The following is a 23,190-nucleotide window of genomic DNA, read 5'->3' as shown; positions in this document are numbered from 1 at the left end:
AGTGCAGCTCCCAGAAATCACTTTCACACTTTACATCTGTGCCGGGATCTCATCACTACACAGGAGAGCACATCAGGGAACTTCAGGGTGAATCAAGAAAAGACAGATCCTTCCCAGCCTGACCTCATATAGGAAGGCAACTTGATTTATATACCCTTGCAAAGGGAGCCTTGAAGAGCAACACATCCTGCGATGGTGAGCCAGTGTAAGCAGTAAGCTTATGCAGAGCCATAAAATGTCATTGTTCATTGTTATTCATCTTAATTGTTAATAGAAGAAAGATGATCATGTGACAACATAAATTGACAGACACATCAGAAAGGCTTCAGAGAGATGTGAATGCCCTGTCTTGCAAAGCCGCTGCTGTCTTGTGAGTGCTGAAGTGCTGTCTGACCAGTGCAGGGGATGTAGGGTGGGCACTCAAGCCTTTGGCTCCAGAGACTCCTGAGGCACTGCAACAGGAGTGGATATGCTCCAGGAAAGCCCTGGGTGGAGAATGTTCTCCTAATTCCACCAAGATTTTTCCTTGGTTTATGATTTTCTAAAGAACTGATAATTAAGACACTGGAGAAGACCTCTTGTAAAAGCAATTGTAAGCTGAGAGGGCACTTCTGTACTTCTTGTTTTCCCTCCTCTCTCTTCCTTCCATCAGCCGATACAGAAATTAATCTAGCATTATACTTCATAAAAGCATTACAGGTTGGTCAGGGATAAAACAAAACATTACTGAGCAACATGAACGATGGGGTTGCTTAAAACTATCCTGTCCCAAGATTAGGACCATCAGGGGAAAAATGTATTTTTATTAACAGAATGAAATGGATTGTGCAGATCTGGAAGGAAATGCAGTCAAAGCTCAAAAATTTGAGGAAAATTGATGATGAGACGTTTTGGGGGAAAGAAGATCTAAAAGATATGTTGTTCTCTATGGAAAGACTTACAAAAGAAACTCATAAAATCATTCAGGTATGTAACTACAGAATCCACAATAAGTTCTGATGACAAAAAGTCTTGTGAAATGTTTTCAGGAAGTGAGGAATTAGAACTGGTTGGATAACTGTTATTTCAGCTTTTTACTGAAAAATCAAAAGGCAAAGAATTGGTATGATGTGCTGATAAAATATGCCATCCTAACACAACTAGAGTGTTTTATGTGATCTCCTTAAACCTCCTGAATTTTAAAAATAAAACATAACAGAAAATTATTTCTAGTTTTAAATTTTAATTTTTTTTCTGAAAAGAAATGAATAATGGTGATAGTGGCATAGGTTTGTAGAGTAACTTAAATCTGCATTTGCATCAAAACTGTCATAATCTGAAATTTTAGGCCATTGCTACTGTTAACATAGTGATTGGCAGTACCACTGGGGATTGAATGAACAAGAAAAATACGTATGTTATACCCTCCATTACTTTCTTCCACATAATAAAATAAATATTTTTCAGAGTTATGAGAAGTTGCAGAAGCTATAAAGAACTGAGAACGAACAATTCCCAGCCAGAGCAATCCATTAAGAACTGCTGAAAGCAGACCACCTACACACCATTTCTGACAAAGAGGGAAAAAGAGTTTTTTTTTTCAGTGCTGTAACAGTTCAAAAAAGAGCATTATAAGCAAAATATCTATATGACTGCAATCTTTGCAGAGATTTTTTTTTTTTTTCCTGGAAAACTGTTTGTCCTGAATGATAGGTGATAAAATATATTAGGCTTTGCATATACTTCTTAATAGCCTTAGTTATACTGAATTCCATTTCTATGAGTGGTGCTGTGGGCACCATGGTGCTACTGCAGTCCAGTCAAATAAAGCTTGCTGGAGTGGAGAACAGATAGAAAGCTACTAATGAAACAACAACCGTGTTAGCCTAGGTGCTCCTCCCCAAGAAACAAGACTAGGTCGCTTTACTCCTGTGCCCAAAATACTCCTTATAAAACCAAAAAGAAAGACAAAATTGTCTGAGAGATACTACTGCTCCTTTCAATAAGTGAAATATGCAATCTGAACTTCTTAGTTACAGGAAGGGAACATGAGAAATGATTTAGAAAGGGGCCAAATTTTTCCAGTTATATTCTTCTGGCAGCTTTAGCAATGACTGGCAGACCTGATCAAACAGAGATGCATTGGATTGTGAGCCTGAGAGGGATGAGAATAACTTGTAAACACCATCTGCAAGATGTCCAAATGATTGGTATTGCAGAATACATCCCTGGTTCCATACTGAAACAGAATCTCTTGTTTCATCCTCAGAAAAGCAGTTAACTCTAAATCTTTTCTGAATGTAATAAATACAGTGCAAATAAAAACAGCACCTGGCACTTCCCTGGATAAGTGAAAGAATTCAGCATACAGCATGATGGTGGTATTTTCATTGTTTCAGGCAAACAAAGCACTGCTACTTGCAACTTGCCCAGAAAATATGGCAGGATTGCCAAGAGTTGGTTACTATTGCTAGCACTGCAAATGATGGGCAACTTCTTTTCTCTGAGCTCCTAGATAATGGTTGTTACAATATGAGTTTGATTTAATGTTATATTAATAGTTATTGAAATAAAGGGAATTTGACTCAGGGGACGTGTGAGAGAAAATGTTGTCTCATCACCTCAGCAGTGTCTGCCAGGCCAAACTAGAAAGCCAATTTTGCAGTTGTTTGTATGCCAACTCACACGAAAGTTCTTGCACCAAACTTCTTGCTCTCCAAATTTATGCTGTATGCTTGCTTGTGATTTGGAGATCTGTTGCTACCCTGATGATTTGGAAGGATAATTGACATCAACAGTTCATTGCTGTGATTTGCTATTTCAGTGCTGGTTGTATGTCCTCTGGTTCATGTGTCACTGTATTCTGTCAAAATAAATAGATCTCTGGCAATAGCTGTCCGCACTGTATGGTGTGAGAGATCATCCTGACAGTGTGTTTTTCAACAGTAAATGAATATCATGATGTTATACATTTAAGTATGTTTATAAGAAAATTCCACTAGTCTTGCAGATGTCAAAGATAAGTCACACTCATATGGTTGGGATATAAAAAACACTCTGAGGTTTGGTCACAATTAATCCTCTTTGTACATTAGGTAGTTTTGTGTTTCCTTTAGGATACTCTGAGCTGCAGTTTGAGGTGTAGACTTTCTGCTCAATGTAGCTATTTGTATACAGATGCATCCCCATATGTTTTTCAGCCATAATTCTGGTATGTGCTGTTGATGGAACTTGGCAGCTGAGTATACAGGTAATAGAATATGTATGTGTCATGCCAAGCTGAAGAAATAATGCGTGAGCAAGTGACAAAGAGATGAGTTTTGAATAGGAAAATTTGACCTTACTAGTTCAAATTTTGCAAAATGTATATATTTGCAATATGTCGCTACGTATATATTCTATGCATGAGCACATGAGCATAGTGTCTGTATATATATATGGGTATATATGACGCTATGAAATGAAGTATTTTCCAAAATCAGGCCTTTTCAGCACTTGCTGGGAGGGCAGGATTGCTTTCAATACTTTACAACACAGATATTTCTATCTGAGCCGGTTGACTTCAGCTCCTTTAGTTATCAATGGAGATTCAGGCAATGCCGTCAAGAGTACATGGCAAGATTTACCTCATCCTAAAAAAGTCACCTCAAACAGGCCGGATCAGTTTGCTGCTGGAAATGCCTGTTTATCTTAAGTGACTGAAAAAGGAGTCTCCAGTGATGAGCTCAGTTGTGTCTAAAATTAGACGTGAGGAATCCCAGCCATATTGCTGACTTTGCTGCAGATTGCTGACTAAAATCTTCCATATGCAGTATAAATTTTAGGTCTAATTTTCTGCTGTGCTGCTTGTGAAGTAGTTATTTGCGTATGCCTAAAGCAAGGCTAACTCACTACTAATTTAAAACAGAAGTTTTAACCACTTGGGGTTTATAATGAAAAAAAAATTAAAAAATCCTCATTTGATGCAACGGATTGCTGTGGAAAGTGAAAGGCTTTATACAGAATGGGGCCCGCTGGCTCTCATTTGGGACCTCAACTGCAAAGTAGGTATTTAACATGTAATTAGCATCAGTTCCTGACCAGTGTCTTATGTTTTGCCAGTTCCTAGCCATCGGTGCTATGTTGGCAATGGCACAGCGTACAGAGGTACAGCAAAGGTGACCATTTCTGGACACAGCTGCTTGCCTTGGGATTCAGATTTGCTTTACCAAGAGCTTCATGTTGACAGCGTTGCAAAAGCCATACAGCTTGGCTTGGGGCCGTTCCCTTACTGCAGGTGAGAAAAGTTCCTATTTACCTCGCATATGTAAATAAGAGAAGGATGCATTTTGGAAGGGAGAAGGGTCAGGAATGTCAAAGCAGGTGTTATCCCTGTCTTGGAAAAGCTAGACTGACTTTAACAGCCTGAACATGAAGGATGTAAGTGTGCAGAGGACCAGATCTGGTAGGCAGGCTAGATTGAACAATAACTGGGTCTGCCAAGAGAAGCTCAGACACAAAATAATGTTGGAAATTCCAAGTCCTTTTTTTTTCCTGGGGATTTTTTTTTGTTTTCAAGTGAAACCATAGTACAAAACTTTGGAAATTATTCATAAGTAACTATCCAAAAGGAGAAAGAAATGCACTAGCCAGATTGAAATGGTTAGCTTTTTATTTTGAATTCTTAAATGGTGAAATGTGCAACATCAAGGAAAATATTTTCAAATTTGAAAAGTTATTTAAAAATGAAAAATCAAAATAATGTATAAATGGGATGCCAAATGTCTTTCCTGGTTTAACCCCACCTGGCAAGTAAGCACCAGATAGCTCGTTCCACTTGTGGCAGGATGGAGGAAAGTGTTGGAAGAGGAAAAGTGAGAAAATTCGCGGGTCAGTTTAATAGGTAAAGCAAAAGCTGTGTGCACAAGCAAAGCAGAACCAGGAATTCAGTCCCTACTTCCCATGGGCAGGCAGATGTTCAGCCAGCTCAAGGAAAGCAGGGCTCCATGACCCATAATGCTTACTTGGGAAGACAAATGCCATCACTCCAAACATCTCACTCCTTTTTTCTTGGACCTTGACAAGCTTGAGACGTGGGCCTGTGCAAACTGAATGAAGTTCAACAAAGCCAAGTGTGAGACCCTGCACATGGGTCAGGGCAATCCCAAGCACAATTACAGACTGTATGGAGAGTGGGTTGAGAATACCTCTGAGGAGAAGGACTTGGGTCTGTTGATGGGCAATAAGCTCAACATCAGCCAGGAATGTGTGCTTGCAGCCCAGAAATCCAACTGTCTCCTGGGATGCCTTAAAAGAAGCATGATCAGCAGGTCAAGGGAGGTGAATTCTGCCCCTCTACTTCATTCTTATGAGACCACATCTGGAATAGTGCATACAAATTTGGGAAGGACATGGAGCTGTTGGAGCAAGTCCAGAAGAGAGTCACAAAGATGATGAGAGCACTGGAGCACCTCTCCTATGAAGACAGACTGAGAGAGAGTTGGGATTGTTCAGCCTGGAGAAAAGAAGGTTCCGAGGAGACCCTTAAGGGGCTTACAGGAAAGTTGAAGACGGACCATTTATAGAGTGATAGGACAAAGGGTGATGGCCTTAACCTGAAGGAGGGGAGCTTTATGTTAGATACTAGGAAAAAAGTTTTTCTCTGTGAGGGTGGAACCTGTATTATCTGCATCATTATTATCATCCCATCTTTTCAGCACAAATCCAAAACACAGCCCTGTACTATCTACTATGAAGACAATTAACTCTATTCAAGTTAAAACCAGTGGTCTTGGATTTCTTCCAAAGCAAATTTATTGCAAAATAAGATTTCATAGTATTTCAATTTTGATTGAATCACAGACATATAATAAATTCAATTTCTGTTAAGTTTTCTGTTTAGCTATAATGAAAATAGTTTGTGTTATACAGGTTTGTGCTTTCTTCTCAGTCACTTTATGTTGTTCCTCTCTCTGAGGCCTTCATAAGATCCATGGACATCCACAAATAAAGGAAATATTTCCATTTAGAAAGAGTCCTGGAGATGAGCAAATATTAAAAAAAGGCAAAATTTAGATTCTTCTCTATAAGTTGCTATTTGATGTGTCTTTTTTTTTTTTTTTTTTTTTTTAGTGGAAGTTAGAGGAGTATTTCAGGAAGATCAGAATGTACTGCACTTCCTAATTTGTTTGGTGATAAAAAGCACATGTGCATGGTGAAAGTAGCTCCTCTTCTCTAACACAAGCTAATAGACAGTTCCTATGCCCTCCCTTAGCCCAGATCAGCTTGCTTTCCAAGGCTTGGTCCGTGTTCGCACACTTCAGCATGAGATTCATGGTGTTCCAGCACAGCATGGTAATTTCTTTGGCACATGCTTTATACTTTGATGACTCTTGATCCCTTCGATTTACATCATTTAAGCACAATGTTCACTTGCAGATTTGAAATGCGAAGAACGAAATGGTGTAGGAGCTGATGTGTTCATGTTCTGGAGGGCTGAGAAAAAAGCTTTTCACTTTTTTGTCAGCTTGTTACAATTTCTGGGGATATCTCTGCTACACTATATAATCCTGCAGATATCTTCTTCTTCAGATAGTCTAATTTAGAAACATTGTTGGCGGAAGATGACTCAACCTGTGTTGCTTCAGAGAATTTGAAAGTGCTTTAATCTTTTTTTGAAGAGCAGTCAGATTAAAAGGAAAAAAAAAAAAGAAGAAAAACCATAAAATAATAGGTAGTGCTTCTGATAAAGACATTTGGCCTACTGAAGGTCATTCTAGGTCTTCAGAGTTTCCCTATGTTCTTGGAGGAGTAAACTGGGAAAAATTCTGGTTACTTATAAAACATTGATAAAGACAACTAGGCTGTAATGTGGAAAAACTTTAATGGAATCAAACCAAGACCAATTTAACACTGAAGTAACAAAACCTCTTTTGATTCCAATATTCCTTCCCCTCCCCAACCACCTTCTTTTTGAAGAATACAGTATTTTCTTGAGGTAGTCTTTCATTTCCTCAGACTCTCAAGGGAATGTGACTCTGAGCTTCTCAAATTCATTTTTGCTAGCTATTTTTGTTATGGATTTTCTATGAATCTACCTGTGTTGTAATTTCCTTGCGTAAAAAAATAATCTAAAAAAGGAATCTCTCCTATGGGATTTAGTCCTGAAAATAGCTGAGCTGATATCTGTTAAAGTGCTTCAGTGTGGGCTATATTTAAACCATGTGAGCATGCTCATGCATCCAAATACTTGTAGGCAAATTTTCCTGGTGTTTAGTCATGTGTCTGTGTTTCAGGTTTTAGAGAACCTTTGAATTGGTTAGCTTTAAGCATGAAGAACACAAGTGAAAGGTTGCTCGCCCATTTAGGAGTTAGTGGGTGCTTCCATGCTTTGTCAGATGGCTCAGAACTGGAGAGTCCTGTCAGTCCTATGCATGGTGCAAGAGGAAAAAGCAGAGAACCTCTAGGAAGCTTGGAACAAACACTGTGGTTAATGCTTGTAATCCACTCTCCCCCTGCATTAATTAGAAATCCAGATGATGATGAGAAGCCATGGTGTTACATTATGAAGGACAACAGGCTATCTTGGGAGTATTGTGACATTCCATCTTGTGGTATGTAAAGGTTCTCTTAAAATCTATGTTATGAATGAATGAAGAAAGATTTATTGATACTAGAACAAGCTTTCACTATATAATTTTGAGTGCTCTAGTGTTCCCAGGAGTATTGAATATTTTACTGTTTGCAGTAAATCAAATCACAACAAGAAGCTGCTTTTGCATTTTTTTTGAGTTGTGATACAATCTGTGATTTTTGTTTTGAAATTCTTTATAACAGCAGTGTCACACTACTGCTTTCAGTCAAAATCATCCCAATATCGCCAAATTTTCTCCTAGAACATGCAAAATGTCAGACATGATTGATGCTTTCGTACAAATTGTCATCACTCAGGGAATTACAGGCCCAGAGAAGTGAATGGGCCTCTGTAAGCAATAAAGAAAGGGATCCTTGAGATGGATGAGATGCAGTATTTAGTTCCAAAACATAAAGATCCTGCTATTCCCCTAAATTAATATTTAGCTGTTGTTAAAGTTGAAGCTGACCCTGAGAACAGAGTTGTAATCTGAAAAGTCAGTTTATAAAGTGGTCCTTGCTATTTCCTTTTTATGCTGCTAGTGTGTTTGACAGGTGATGTTAAGGCAAGTGCTCTAGTCCTTGCTATTACAATGGCAAAGCTCAGGCTGCAATCCAAACCTGAACTTTTCTCATGCATTCTTTTGTGCTTCCTCTGGTAGTGAAGGTTATATTTGTACTGGTAAATGAAACAGTGTCCAGGAATGTTCACACATGTGTTTAATTTACACTAGTACATGTGTAGCCAGTGTTGGGAACAGGCATAGCTTTCAGACTTGCAAATCTCCTGAGGAACTGAACGGACTTCAGTTCTATGTGAATGTTTAATGATAATTTACTGAACTTTTAAAGACTCCTATAAAAGCTGCAGTCCTTAGAAATCACAAGGTTTTATCATCTAATGACATATCCCTTTATTTCTCAGCAAGCAGGGAAAGGAGGCCACCAGTTCCAGACAATGTAGATACTTTTGCAGTTACCAGAAGACCGTGTGGAAGAAGACATAAAAAAAGAAGTTTTGTGAGACCCAGAATTGTTGGGGGATCTTCATCTCTGCCTGGATCTCATCCCTGGACAGCAGCAATATATATTGGAGAGAGTTTCTGTGGTGGAAGCCTTGTTCAGACTTGCTGGGTTGTGTCAGCCGCACACTGCTTTGCTAACAGGTAAACTTGTGTGTTAGTATGACTGTAAGTCCTTGTCCTGGTTCTGACCAGCCCAGTGCTAACCTCCCCAAGCAGCCAGTCCAGGTGAACTGAGTTAGCCCAGGTGAGCTGAATTAGCCCTGGCTGTTTCCACACCACCTGACTCCCCCATAAAAGGGCCTGGTCAGGGAGGGGCACTCTGGGATGTCTCCAGAGCAGTTGAGTGTAGCCAGGGAGTTGGGTTGGTCCTTGTGTCATGCAGTGCTTTGTTATTGTTGAGTTGGTAAGGTACTCTGTGTTATCACCAGGTGTGAGTCTGATTTGCAGTGGGCTGTTACTGTTCCCCTTTCACTGTGATTTTGTCAATAAACTGTCCTTATCCCAACCCAGGGAAACTCTGTCAGTTTTTCCTCTGGGAGCCACTGCTTGGCGCTGAACCACTACAGTCCTCACCTCCTCAGAGTCACAATCTGTCTGTGACTCACAACAAACCTGAACTGAGACAAGTAAGAAAGGAGGTTCTGGCAATAGGAATGCTGTTCATGAGCTAACAAATAGATTGGAGTCTTATTACCCCACAAGCCCTCAACTTGTTGCTTAGGGAGTCTGCAAGAAGTGAAATGATCCAGCTAAAGGAATAAGGGAGTACTGAGCAGGGCATAGAATGGGAGCATGTGCAAGTACCTGTAAAGGGATATAAGTATGTAACTTCTTCAGTTACCTTTCTGAACATTTATGACTTTGAGGTGTAACAGAGATGACTGCTCTCCGCTGTGTTTTATTAAAAAAGGCTGAGACAGCCAAGCAATGGTTTATTAGAGATAATAAATTACCATTGGTTGACACAAATACAGTGGGCTGAACTTTACCAAAGGTCAAAAGGAAGAGCTGAACTTTTTGAGGCTGACTTCCTTAAGAGGTGTTTTGGGGTTTTTTTGAGGTATTTTTGTCCTCTAGCTGTGAGACACTGGAGAAAATATTGACTATAGGATACTCTCACTTTATTCTGGGTATTCCATTTTCTACAAATGCTGAACACTTCCCTTGATTTCAGTTTGATCACATTGATGGGAAAAATATTACATCATTTCATACCCATTGTTCCTTTGCATAGTAAAGAAGCCAAGAGAAACAGAAAACCTTGTGCCAGAATACATACACTGATAGCTTGTGGAGCTAATAATACCATTGTGAATGCTGTACTGAAGCATTTGGAGCTTGAGCCACAACGCATTTGTTTTTCAAATGTTGTGAAATAGCTACTAACTTTGGCAGCTATTCAGGACATTTCCACCCACTTCCAGCTGGTGGTTTGGTACATACAGATTTCCCATAATTGCTGCATTGTAATATGTACTCTTCTGTATGTTTAGTACCTCTAGGTTAGCCACAATTTCAACTGTATTCCACTAGGAGACAATAGATACCTGTGCAGCTAATTTGATTTTTTTTTTTCTTTTCTGTAACCCCTTCTGTTTTATTCCTTTTCCTCAATGAACCACCTGTAACTCAGAGTAGACACGTTCAGTGCCTTTAAAATATGTTCTAAATATTTTCCTAGGAGCAAAATTCCCCTTTGTTTTACCAGCCCAAAACCTGATTTTCAGGGGTGTTGGTTTATAACTGAGAAAATCCTTACATGTTGACCGAAGAACATTTTATTGTCATCTTGTTTTCCAGTCATGGAAAAATAAACTTTTTCCTTTGTTAATTATAAGCATAGTTACTGTTGCAGGGTAGCTGCTGGCTCTCTGTGCTGCAAGTACCTAGAATTTCTTTCCTCTAAGTATGTTACTGTTGATTATTGCTTTGTGTTCAGTACTGGAGAAGACTCGGTGGTGCTTTTCTATCTGACGGGCGCTACTGATGCTCAGAAACATAACTAGGGAAACTTTGCAATGGTGTTGATGACTCTGCATCTGTGTGTGATGTGTGACAGAAGATACCTTGTGCTCCTGAACTACAGAGTAACATGAGTGCTCTGATGTTGAAGACACTTGCTAACTAAGTTCATCGTAGACTTATGCATATGCAGATTGAATTTTAAAGCAAGAAATTTAAATTCTGTTGCTTTCAAAGCTAGAGAATTTACTGTCTTTCCTAATGCTTCCTGATTATTCCCAAATGTCCCTTCCCAGCTGTTGTACTGGTTCTTACTAGTTGTCTATCCTTGGACACTGGATATGAGAGGTCTATTTAATATAAACAACTGGTAAAAGATGGAGTGAATTACAAAAACTGTATTCTCCTCTGAGTGTGGTTTTTCATCAGTGTGCTGTAGGGACCTTCCTCCACCAAATGGCTTTTGATTTTAGACAACAGGCTTAACATAGTGTTGTGGATGGAGTCATGCACTTCACTTGTAAGAGAGAAGTAACAATATACTTTACTGATATAAACCAGTGCATTAACGAAGTCAAATGGTAAATGTGACAGTGGTTTAACAAGATTTGGTGGCAAGATGCACTTAATTATTTATTGCATAGAGGACAAGGTCAGAGACAACTGTCAGGGAGACCCTCCCATTGAGTCAGAAAGGACACCCGTCTTGGAGAGGAGTCTAAGTGCATCTGATTGCAGCCTTAGTCCCAAACTTGATCAATGGTTTATGTCTAAAACATTGTATATGCACAATCAATCCTTTCTATCACTTAGCTAAGCTTTCAAAGTTTAGCATGCCATTAGTCCCTAATCAATCTGTTAGAGCAGATCTCTCATCCTCAAGGTATAATCTTGTGAGGTGTCCCTGCTTAGGGGAAGATCCTGGCGTGCAACCTGCTGCTGTGCAGAAGAGCTCAAAGGGCTCTTGGGCTGCTGCCTGTTTATGGAATAAGATGATTGACTCATATTTACGTACTGACCACAGATGTTAGTTTCTTTCAAATTTGCCTTGAGCCAGATGTTGGACAGCACTGTGGTTAGGTGGGTGGACTGCCACAGAATGGCCCTTGACTATTGTGTTGTTACCTGCCTTCCCTGCATCCACTTTGAGCTTGGGTACAGCCATAACAACCAGACGCATCCATCACAATCAATACTTGGGGTTATTGCTTGAACAGGGCTACAGGCAAAGGTCAAGTCGGGGAGGAGGCTGGTGGTGAAACACACCATTACACATAGATCAATCTCATCTCGGAGCAGAAGTGGTGAATAGATCTTCGGTGGAAGCTGCCCAGATGTTCCTGAGTTGTCAGTCTGCCAGCACCTTTAGAATCCTGACCCACGCCTGTAATATTTCAAGAACCTGGTGTCCCAAAGAAATGAGATATCCACCACTGACTAATCTTTTGGTACCTTATTTCTTCCCCAGTAATTTTTGTACTCATTGGCACAGTCTGGTTGAAGTTGACTCAGTTAAGTTTCTAGAACAAGAAGTGCTTGCAGCCCCCAAAGGTGCGTGTCAGGCAGAGAGTAGCTGGGCCACAGTGCCTGTGCTTGCCTTTTACTTCTGTCAAGGAGCAGTAGCCTTTAATTAGGCTAATCAGGACCCACAGAGCCTCAGGATCAGTATAACATTAGTCATCTTTTTCCTGGTCCACAGTAGGTAGGAAGCTTAGGAGAGAAGTCAAGGCATTAAGAGAAGATAAATACTGGATTTGGGGGTGGGGGTTATTACAGTTCAAGGGGAACAGCCACTGGAAATTAGGTTTTGCTTGACCTGTGAATCACAGAATTGCTTTCTCTCTTTTGTATTACAGTCCACTAAAATCCACTATTAAGGTAGTTCTGGGTCAGCATATATTTAATAGAACAACTGATGTGACACAAACGTTTGAAATAGAAAAATACATCCTGCATCCTCAGTATTCTGTATTCAACCCTACTGAACATGATATTGGTGAGTATTTTTGTTCTTACACTTTTATTTTCTGTTTGCTCAACTTAGCTTCAAGCTTAGTTGATATGTCAAAAACTGCCTTTATAGTGGAAAAATTGTAGGCATTAGGAGAGGCTTTTGAGCATAGAGATCTACCAGGGTTATAACACCATCTGAAAACTAGACAAATTCAGGTGAGAAATAAATAGCAAATTTTAAATAATTATGGTAATTAGCCTTTGGAGCAATTTACCTTGATGTATGGCACATTTATCATCACACCAAGTCTTTGTGGAATTAGGCATTTTTTCAACAGAAGCAGAAACTGTGGGCTTGATGCAGGAATTACCTGGTAAAATTCTATTGTCTGTATTGTATAGAGGATCTGACTCGATGAATATAATAGCCCCATCTGCTCTGAAAACTTATGTTGCTAAGAATCATTTTTTTACACTGAGATAGATTTAAAAATCATCTGTCTTATCAGTCAAAAGTTAAATGCCCCTCTGATTGACCTTATGAGTCAGAGTGACAATGGAACAGCAACTCAGTTATTTTCTGATCTGCTCTCGTGGAAGGTGGCATGTCACCCTGGGGCATCAAGTTGTGTGAGCACTTTGTGAGACTATTTAAGAGCCTGACAGTGGGGATATCTTAGGTCAGGCAAGTGCTGGGGTTTTTTTTTTTGCTCCCAGATGGGGAATATTTTCTACTCTGCGGGAAAAAGCTTTCAGATTCTGTGTTGGTGGGAGCTCTGTCACAGCATACCAGGAGACAAACTGGGTTTGCTACTCTGCTATGAAACGTCCTGGTGTAAACCACTGTTTACTGGTACTTTGACATCCGCTAAGTTTTTCTATTACTCTGAAAGACAACGTGCCTTGCCAGTGTGCAATGTCCAGATCCAGGTCAGATGACATGCCCTAAGACATGCCCTGCTGCAAACAAACAAACAGGTGGAAGCTTGGAGGGGGTGGGGGAAAGATGTGTGGGCACTTTCTGCCCTTTTAATGATTTCTACTGATACAGCAGGGGAGCTATTTCCTGCTGAAACAACTATTTAAAAGGAAACAAATCACCTAGTAAGTGTTTACTCAGAAATTTGGGGCATTCAGAAACTGGCAGAGTTGGTGGGGAAGAGCAGGAGGGAAAGGAAGGACAAGCTGCTGCATGTTGGAGCACGGTTTGTGTGGGCTTCTCAGCCTGTGAGATACTCTTTGCATATTCCATAAAGGCCAAAAATGTAGCCAGGAGAGAAATAAGACTATCCAATGGGATCACTTCCTTATCACTCAAGCTCAGAAAACCTGGAGCTTCCAAAAGGTGTGATGTGAAGCTTTAATAGGTGTGTCCATGTTACATCAGCTCTGTCCTGTGCCCAGATCCCATGCGCTGCCCTTGTTGCACCCAGCACAAAGCCCCTCAGTCACTCTACAGCCAAACACGAGGTGGGGAGGGAGGGTGTGTGCTAGAGGGGAAACAAGATTTCTGCTACTTTTGACATCTTCTTTTTGTGTCAAGCTCATGATGCTGCACAGTTCCTTATTTACACTGTTTTCAGCCCCATGAGAATATAGTAAAGGTTGTGTAATTTGCTGTAGCATTCCAGAAGCTTGGTTTTGAAATATCCTGGGGTTTTATTCCATAATTTTCAAGATCTTGAATTTTGCTGAACCCAGTAATCATAAAGAGTATGAAATACACCAGGTCTTGCAGTAATTAAGTTTTTAAATCAAATTTGAATTAGGCAGGTGGCCAGACTTTCAGAAGCAGTGAACACTTGCACATCCCACTTATTTCAGCTGAAAGTTGTGGATATGTCACTGTGGTTTAACTTTAAGGTGGGAGGAGAAATACGTATTTTCTATCTTCCCCCTTCTCTACAAAGGCAGTGAAGCAAAATCTGCTCAGCGAGTGCAGCATAAAATAAATATTCCCACAAGGGGAGTAGCTGAATGTTTCAGTCTTCAATTTGCTGTAAAATCAGGTGCTGTTGAGATGAGTCTGTCTGTCTTTGATTGAAATATCTTAATTAAGAGAAGCTTAGGGGATAATTAAAGTTGTATCTGAGACCCATTGCTGCCAATCCCCTTAAAGAAAGGGAGCAGACACTTTATTCCTCCTATTTCTGTTCTGCAGCTTTGATTAAGCTGAAGAAGAATGGCCAGCGTTGTGCTGTCAAGTCTCAGTTTGTTCAGCCCATCTGCTTGCCCGAAAGTGACATGGTTTTCCCTGACCAGTTCAAATGTCAGATTTCTGGATGGGGACACAGGCATGAGAGTAAGTAAAATGAGAGTTGATGTCTGTAGAAAAGAATTATGATAATTAAAATGTAATGCTCAAGTATATGTTTTATAACTTATAGTTTGGCAAAATAGTTTTCAAGGGACTTCAGGTGAGACTCTTTTAAATACCTTTAGATATTTAAAACATTTACATCTGAAATAATCATCCTGAACTTCCCTTATAGTCCTTGGAATTTGGAGTGTTTTTCTCTTAACCAATGTTTGTGTCTATTTGTGGATGAGTCAGATCCCCATGGACTGAGAGGGGAGCAAGTAGCAAGGGGAGCAAGTAGGTGCCAAAACCATGACAACTTACTTGAGTGAATCCTACCCTGAGTAATCTGGTCTACTGGAGGGTGTCCCTGCCTGTGCCAGGGTGGTTGGAACTAGATTATCTTCAAGGTCCCTTCCAACCCAAATAATTCTATGATCAAAGACTGAAAACCAAACACAATCAAATTATTAGTCTGTGATTGAGAAGAACATTCCAAAGTTTCTTGCTGATGAAAGTAAAGATCTACAGTAGAGAGCTAGGTAGACTTTGGACTAAGAAATGCTTGTCCAACTTGAGAAAGGTAGAAAAATCAATCCTATCCCTTCAGATGAAGAATTTCAGGATTATGATACTTGCTCACATTGCTTTCATGTGGAGATAGTACAGACCAGTGAAGATGGATGAAAAGGATAGGGGAGCTGTCTGTCTCATTTTGATAAGAGATATACTATAAGTAAATGTTGTCCTGATCTAAATATGTAGTCTAAAGGCAAAAAGAGGTCATTGAGCCTCTGATAATTTGATGATTTGATGTTACATCTGGAAAGGGGAGCGGACAGGAGTGCTGGGGAAATGTCTAAATTTCTAGGAAATAAGACAACCCAAAATGGATGAATGTCAGGAGATGGCATACTTGTTTTGAAGGGCAAGGAGTCTGACTGGTGGAGCAAAAACTGATCTGATTGCTAGAAAAATTATTCTCATGTTAAGACTTCCACAACATGAATATTGCTGAGATGTACTGTGTGTTTATATGTTGTATTATGTATCATGTTTCCATCTTATACTCTTCATGTTCTATAAAAATTACTTTCTTGAATTTTTTTTTTAAGATATATCTGGTTATTCAGATGTCCTGCAAGAAACACTGATTCCAATTATTCCTGAGGAGAAATGCAAAAGCCCTGAAGTTTATGGAACAGAAATGACTGAAAACATGTTCTGTGCTGGCTACTTTGATAGCAAATCTGATGCTTGTCAGGTAATGTGAGTCATCTCCAGGCAGAGACTATAAATGTATATCTTTGCCAGAAATGTTGCAGTTTTACAGTGCTTACTTTTGACATTGCATTGTTCCTAAAGAAAAGAAACTTATGTAACTGCACTGTTTGCTTCCACCTCCATTTTTTTAACCTGTTCAATGTCAATTAAGTTCTACAGAAGGAGAGAAACCCTCCAGGGTGTTTTACTCCTCTTACCTTCCACTGGAGGGTATGTTGCTTAGCTCCTGGATGAGCTTCCAGCATGATGCCAATGGTTTCTTGGCCAGCTGGCAGAGATGCACTGACAGGAGAATCAGCAGGTACATTGCAGAGCCAAATCTCTGAGCTGCTGCCTCTTAACTAATGGAAATAAGGATACCTGGGTAGGAGGTGGGGAGGAGTGGTGAGGGGTGGTGGAGGAAGGAGATGAAGTTATTGTAGTGAATGGGATTTAATGGTGTAGAATAACAGTTAATTGGAAACTGTGCTTTGTGACTTCTGTCCTTTGTGGAATGACCTCATGCTCTTACTGCTTTGCATCTTTTTTTGAATTATGTCATACCTTGGCTCTCAATGTGGATACAGAATTGTCAGTGATAGATGAGGCCATTTTTAAATGAAGGGTCAAATTATTCTGATATAATCTTCAGATTTTATGTTCAGTTCATTTTGAAGGAAAGGGTTGTGCTCTAAGAGCATAAATTTGGGAGCAGGCAGCCTGTAATTTATAGTTGGCAATGAGATTAAGTACAGCAAAGAATGTCATGTATATAGTGTGCTGGAACCCCGGTAGAGAACGTGAAAGTTTGCAAAGAAAGGTGTCAAGAGTGAAATGGCAGCAGCCAGTGATGGCTCAAGGCTTCCAGGCCAGGGCTGAGAACCAATGTAGTTATTGGCTGCAATTGTTCATACTAGCCAGAAAACTAGAAACCACCTTCCTTGCTCAATTTTCCTTGTCTTACCCAGGCAAGGCACAGCATTCCACCTGGTTCTCACTCCCTGCCTTGGAAAAAGGGAGTTGATCAGGAATGAGATGGAGAAAGGAGTGGAGGGAAGAAGAAAGGAGCTGCATAAAGAGAAGTGGTCTGGAGAGAGTTACAAAGTCTGAGAATAAGTGATTTAGAGACACAGATGTCGCTGAACAGCAGCGCTCATGACATGGAGTCATTACTATTGAATCAGTAATTCATTTTTTTTCCTGTTAACAGACTTGTAGTGTGGTCTAAAGAGAAATAGTGTAGACCTCTTAATGTCACAACAAATGCAGTTGATCTCTGAGTTTTCTTGATGTATGCTTAGGAAGTTAAACTCTAAACCATCCATTATGTATAAAAATATTTCAAGACCAAGAACCATCAAGTAGATAAAGTGCTCTGGTTGATTATTTTTAAAAGATTTTCTTGGATTTTTTTAAATCAGTGTACTGATAGCAAAGTTCTGGGAAGTAAATTGATCTGAGATATGAGATTTCACTTGGTGTCCCTCATTTATTACAGAAAACTCATAGTATAAAATCAACACAATTTTCCTACCTACTTTGAGCTCAAATAATTTTTTTTAAATAGGAAATATATATTTTTCCTTAGCCTGAAATAACTAGAGGGGCCCTCTCTTTCACCAGTACTCTTTACTGTGTTATGTTTTTATTTTAATTACTAACATTTTCCGTATAAAATCAGTCTAAGAATAATAAAAATAAATCTATTTCCTGAATGCTTGTAAACTTTTCCATATGTAGAAGTGTTCCAAATTCATCCTTGCTGTAGTACATCATCAAACATTAGTTTGTTTTTTTTTTTTTTTTTGTTTGTTTCTGAGTTTAATGATAAGGTGAAGGCTCAGTAGCAGGAAATTCAACAGATGCAAAAACTCCTATATGCCACATTAAATTATAGCATCCCATTGTCACATGGGAAAGCACTTATGTATGAAATACTTTTCTTTCAAAACTTTCATGATTCCTAATATTTGCAATAAATTCTGTTGAGAAACTCTTCTAATATCCATCCATGCAGAGCCCATATTACCACACAGTGTGTCAAAATCTTACTTACCCCCATGGAAGGTGACCCATTTCATCCATGTTCTGCTGTAGGTTTCTGCATCTAAAATAATTTCACTTGTTTTAAAGAAAATCGGATATTTTTGTACTTCTGTTCAATGTGGAATTAAAAAAAACCCAAAAGACAAATATATTAGAGGTATGATTATAAAAAAAAAGTTTCTACAATGAAGTTTCAGTAGACCATTGCTTCCATGTGAATTTTGGGTGAGTTGTTTTTTTCTTTTAGGTTAAAACTCGCACGTAAGCAATCTTATTTTGGGACTTTCCCAAACCGATCTTTTCCCAACTGCTTTTTATCAAATGAAATACTCATTCCTTACGTTTAATGCAGGGAGATTCCGGTGGACCTCTGGCCTGTGAGCAAGAAGACGTCTCCTATCTCTATGGCATTATCAGCTGGGGAGATGGCTGTGGCAGAGTCAACAAACCTGGAGTATACACACGGATTACAAACTATGTAAACTGGATTAATGAGAAAATGGCCCCCCGAAAAACTCGCTGAACAGTTAAATATGCTAATGGTTGATGTAGGGTTCAGGAGTCTTTTGGTTACATTAAAGTGGCATAAATATTTTTGTTATAAGCTAGTATGGAACCAGTCATGGTAATTCTTGGCAATTCAAACCAGACCACCGAAAGTAGGCCTAACCCATTTGATGTCAGCACGTTTGAACTAGAATTTTAGGGCTTTGGATTGCTCAATACACAAAACTGTCTTTATTTGGCTTAATAAAACAAGCACCTTGAGACTGCACCAAAATCTACAAATGTTTGTCTGCTTGGTGGATTACATAAAAAGTTATGTGACTGTGCAGTTTCTGGTGGAGCTGTCATGCCCTAAACCAATCAGTGACAACATTGTCCTTGTATTCTCAGATGAGATAAAAAAAAATAAACAGGAAGGGCACCAAAAAATTAAATTCCTTCCCCCTCTCAGGTGATCTCCTGAAGTTCAGAGTGAGAGACACCAGTAGAGCAATGTGGGTGAGGCTGCTCATCAGCTAACTGTAGCAGACTGTTTCTGGGGAAAAATCAGTGGCTTTAGGGTTAAGTGTGTAAGCCCATTTTTATGTTACCCTGACATAAAATTAGGAATGTGCCTCAGAGCTCTGCAGAATCCGATGTGCAATTTTCCAGCAAGCCTAATGCAAAATCTCCTGAGAGCACACAGTTTCTTGCTGAAACATGTTGGAAATCAGCTCATGCAGTTAGGGACCTTTTGCAGACCGCGAGCTGCCCCTCACCTCGAGGAGAACAGCGGAAACACTTCACCTTGATGATAAATGACTGAATGTTTCTTAAATTTGACAATGTTTGGAAGATGTCTTAGGTTTTGTACTAACAAATTGTTCACCTGTTTAGATAATTCAGAAGGGAGGAGCTTGACATTTTCCTTGGGCGTTTGGTGATCTCATAAACCACAGGCTTTGCCGTCATGGTCTACGGAATTGTTATGGGAACAATCAAAGAAATTATTACAATATATAGCTGTTTGGAGGCTGTGGACTCAGATGTGTAAGCAAAACAGAAAATGATTCAACCACAACAAAATCTAGTCAGATAAATAAGAATGGAAAATTACAAGTTTAGGTTTATTTTTAATACAGGAAAACTTTAGCTGTGTCAGGCATGTACATTTGGAAGTGTTGATGTGAAATGTTTTTCTTCTCAGATAGGGAATGTTTCTGAATTTTCTTAAGTGTCTTAAGCAAAGCTGTGCTTTAAGGTACAGAATTTTAAAGAGGTGCCTGGATACTCAGATATGTTTTGGTTTATAGTACTGGCAGCGTCTTCATGATTTCTTAGTTGTGGTGAATGATGTTGCCAGTTAAAAGAAACTTTGTAACGAAAAATAACTGAAACTACTTAACAGTGCTAATCTAAATAAATGATGTAAACTGTTAAATAGAAATGTTTACCCTCTGTTTGATGGACTCAGTCTGTTATGTATTGAGTTACAATTAAATCTTTGAATCCCTCTTTTGGTTCTTCAAGAGGTTGAGAGCTGGTAGGAAAATGAAATAACACTTCCCTGGGCTGGAAGGCATCTGAAAAGCTCTGTGTAAGGATCAGTTTCAGCTGGTGTGCTCTCGGTTTTATACATGTAGCACAAAATTTCCAGGAGAGAATGCTTGAACACAATTTTCAGCTATGAATTACTACTAAGATTGAAGTCTTTCATTTATTTTCCTGAAGCATCAAACACTTGCTTGAAAGATTAAGATCGACCTCTGGAGTCTTGATTCCAAAGCAAGGTGAAGACTCTTGTCTGGCTTTGCCTTCCTGGCTGTTTTCAGTACGAGTCTGAGTAGGTGAACTCCATGAAATGAATATGACTGTCTAACAAAACTAATTGTACCTCCTGCTGAAAGACAAGTCCTAAATCGGCATGAACGAACTATTTACCCTTCTTTGGAAGGGGTTCATTTGGAACAGATTTCCACACAAAGGTTTTGCTGTTCAGAACATTGAAATCTGTTCTGGGACTTCAGTTTGATATTACTGTCCATCTACATGGTGTGTGGTACTTATATGTTATTATAGATGTATTCTCTTGGTCTCCTCTTGCTGTAAGGAAGGTGGTGGTTTGGTAGGAAAGGTGTTAGACTGGTGTTTCTGACAATTTCTGTAGAGCTTTCTACTTGTCCTGTTTTTAATCTACCCTGCTTGTATCAGTACACAGCGGTTACATAACCCATCAGTGAAATTTTTTTTAAATATTGAATGTTCACAGGTGAAACAGTCTATTTTCTGCCCCCAAAAGTCTAAATGATAAATCTTCAGTTGATACTGTCATGCTTTGAATGCACCAAAATTAACTTGTATCTTTCAAAGCAACCCGTTTGTCCACTGTTATTGCATTGATTTGGTGGAACTAAATTTCATTACTGAATATCTGATGTACTAGCACTGTATTAAACACAAAAACCCAGACAAGGGGTGGCAGAGAAAGGTCTAGGTTAAGCAAGAGGTCCTCACCTGCCTTCTCATGCCCCTGACACTGGTCACATCCCTATGCGGCGCTCCAGCCCCTTCTGACTCCTGCCTTTGTGTTGAGTATTACCCCATGGAAACTCATCCCCCACATTTTTCTCTTAAAGTGCTTATTGCTTTGGTTAAAAAGAAAATCCAACTTAAATTTACAAGTGCAATTTTATCTGATGTTTTTCTCATCATTTATCTTGAAATTGAATTAGAATGCAAAGCCAGTTGAACAAGCACGTTCCTAATTCAGTATGAAACACACTTAAAGGTGGTTTTATTAAATTACATGTTCTTCCATGCAAACTGACCCATTCAAAGGGAAGAAATAAACGCAAACATCTAACCCCCCCCCCCCATTATGCTGTTGAAAGAAAAATGTGCTGTGGTGCTGGTTAAAAAAAGCTGAAGGAATAATTACCATCAAATAAGATGCAGTAGGAGTATTTTTAGCATAATGGACTCTAATTAGTCCATTGCTCGTTGAAATAAATCTGAGGACGTCATTAACACATCTTATTCTATTAATTGTAGCCGCTCTGGCTTGGGTGTAAGTGGTTGTTATCTTCTGACAGTTGTACTGCAAAGAGGAAGAAAAAGGGTATTTTTATCCGGGGTAGCTGGCTGCACGTCTGGCAGCCGAGGGGAGCGCTAATTACACTTTCTGAAAGGGGAACCGGGGCGTTATACTGAAGCCGCTGTTACTTTCGGGGCCTGGGGAAGGGCGTGATTCGGTCCGCCGGAGCCGGGCCTGGCTCCGCGCGCAGGGCGAAGAGAATCCGGTCCGGGCTTTCCCGCCTGCCTGCCCCGGCCGCAGCGCGGCCTCGGCGGTCAGCTGCAAAGCCCGGAGCGGGAATGCGGGAGGGGTCTTCGCGGGGTCGCGCCCGGAGAAGACCCGCTGTAGCGGCCCGCGCGGGGCTGTCGCCCACCGGGTGTCCCGGCTCGGCCCTCCCGCTGCAGAGACGATGGAGAGTAAAATACTATTCTTAGAAAAAACACCCCCAAACCCCAACCCCAAACAGCACCGCAATAAAACGCGTGAACAAAGAACCACTGGAAAGCCTCCCGAGACCTCCTTTCCCCAAAGGCGAAGCCGCCCCGGCCCCTGCCCGTCCTTCTGCCCGTCCCCCTGCCCGGTGGGGCGGGGGGCGCCGGGGAGGGCCGGGCCGCGCTGGCCGCTCGCCCGCGTCGCTCCCTGTGCCCGTGCGGGGACCTAATAAAGCTATTTTGAAAGTGACCCCTCGGCCAGAGCGCGGGGAGGGAGCAGCGAGCCGGGCGCAGCTGTCCGGAATCATGACTGAAGATGACGGATTCCGTGGTGGTGGAGGGTCACGTCAAGTTGAGAGATGGAAAAAAGGTCCCCGCTCCCGGCGACCCTTCGGTTCGGCGGGCCGGGGCCGAGGGTCCCCGACCGACGCCCCACTCCCGAGGAGGGGAGAGACCCCGCTCTTCCCTCCTCCGGCCCTGGCTAACCCTCTCCTTTTGCCTCTCGTTGCAGTGGAAGAGTAGGTGGCTGGTGCTGCGCAAGCCCTCCCCGGTGGCAGGTAAGAGGGGGGGCCCGTCCCGAGGGGAGGCAGGCGCCAGGCGTGCCTCCCTCCTCCGCCCGGCGGACAGGGTTTGGGGCCCCAGGGGCAGGGAGCGTACGGGGCTCCCCTTGAGAGTAGCGGCCGCCGGAGATCACCATCGGCGGGGCTCTCCTCAAGCTGCACTTTATTTCATTTATTTCGTTTATATTTATTTTATTTTATTATTATTGTTGTTTTAATCGGGGAAATAAATTACCTGGCAACGGACCAGGCGGCCAAAAATAGGAGACGGCTGGCGCAGGAGCCCCCGAAGCGATATGAACGCGGCGGCGAGGGGAGGGCGCGGAGCGGAGCTGCGGGGCTTCGCCTCTCCTCCCGGCCCGGGGCTCGGGACCGCGCTTATCTCAGCGGAGGCAGCGGCCGGGGCCGGGGCCGTGACAGACCCGCCGTCCCTCACGGCTGGCGGCAGCCGGGGCTGCACCGCTGAGGCTGACTGCGGCCAGTGCCCGGCCGCGGAGCGTGT

At 41.0% G+C, this 23,190-nt stretch overlaps 2 protein-coding genes across 2 annotated transcripts in view; both read left to right on the top strand.

Annotated features, from left to right (window-relative positions):
* The window catches only part of HGFAC (HGF activator), a gene marked incomplete at its 5' end in the record, with an annotated part of 44,579 nt that extends 24,446 nt beyond the window's left edge, over positions 1-20,133 (top strand). The window contains 7 exons of the mRNA XM_084267031.1: positions 4,081-4,255; positions 7,486-7,571; positions 8,516-8,756; positions 12,434-12,573; positions 14,692-14,832; positions 15,945-16,093; positions 18,491-20,133. Coding sequence (XP_084123157.1) covers positions 4,081-4,255; positions 7,486-7,571; positions 8,516-8,756; positions 12,434-12,573; positions 14,692-14,832; positions 15,945-16,093; positions 18,491-18,661 — 1,103 coding nt within the window. The 3' untranslated portion in view covers positions 18,662-20,133. The remainder of the gene's footprint in view (positions 1-4,080; positions 4,256-7,485; positions 7,572-8,515; positions 8,757-12,433; positions 12,574-14,691; positions 14,833-15,944; positions 16,094-18,490) is intronic.
* Positions 20,134-22,444: 2,311 nt separating this feature from the next.
* The window catches only part of DOK7 (docking protein 7), a gene marked incomplete at its 5' end in the record, with an annotated part of 59,837 nt that continues 59,091 nt past the window's right edge, over positions 22,445-23,190 (top strand). Inside the window, 2 exons of the mRNA XM_084266783.1 lie at positions 22,445-22,498; positions 22,640-22,685. Of these exons, the coding sequence (XP_084122909.1) occupies positions 22,445-22,498; positions 22,640-22,685 (100 nt within the window). The remainder of the gene's footprint in view (positions 22,499-22,639; positions 22,686-23,190) is intronic.

This window comes from Gallinula chloropus (assembly GCF_964237585.1).
Source record: "Gallinula chloropus genome assembly, chromosome: 7".
NCBI classification, from domain to species: domain Eukaryota; kingdom Metazoa; phylum Chordata; class Aves; order Gruiformes; family Rallidae; genus Gallinula; species Gallinula chloropus.
Note: the sequence above shows the minus strand (reverse complement) of the source record. Positions and strands in the feature narration are given on the sequence as shown.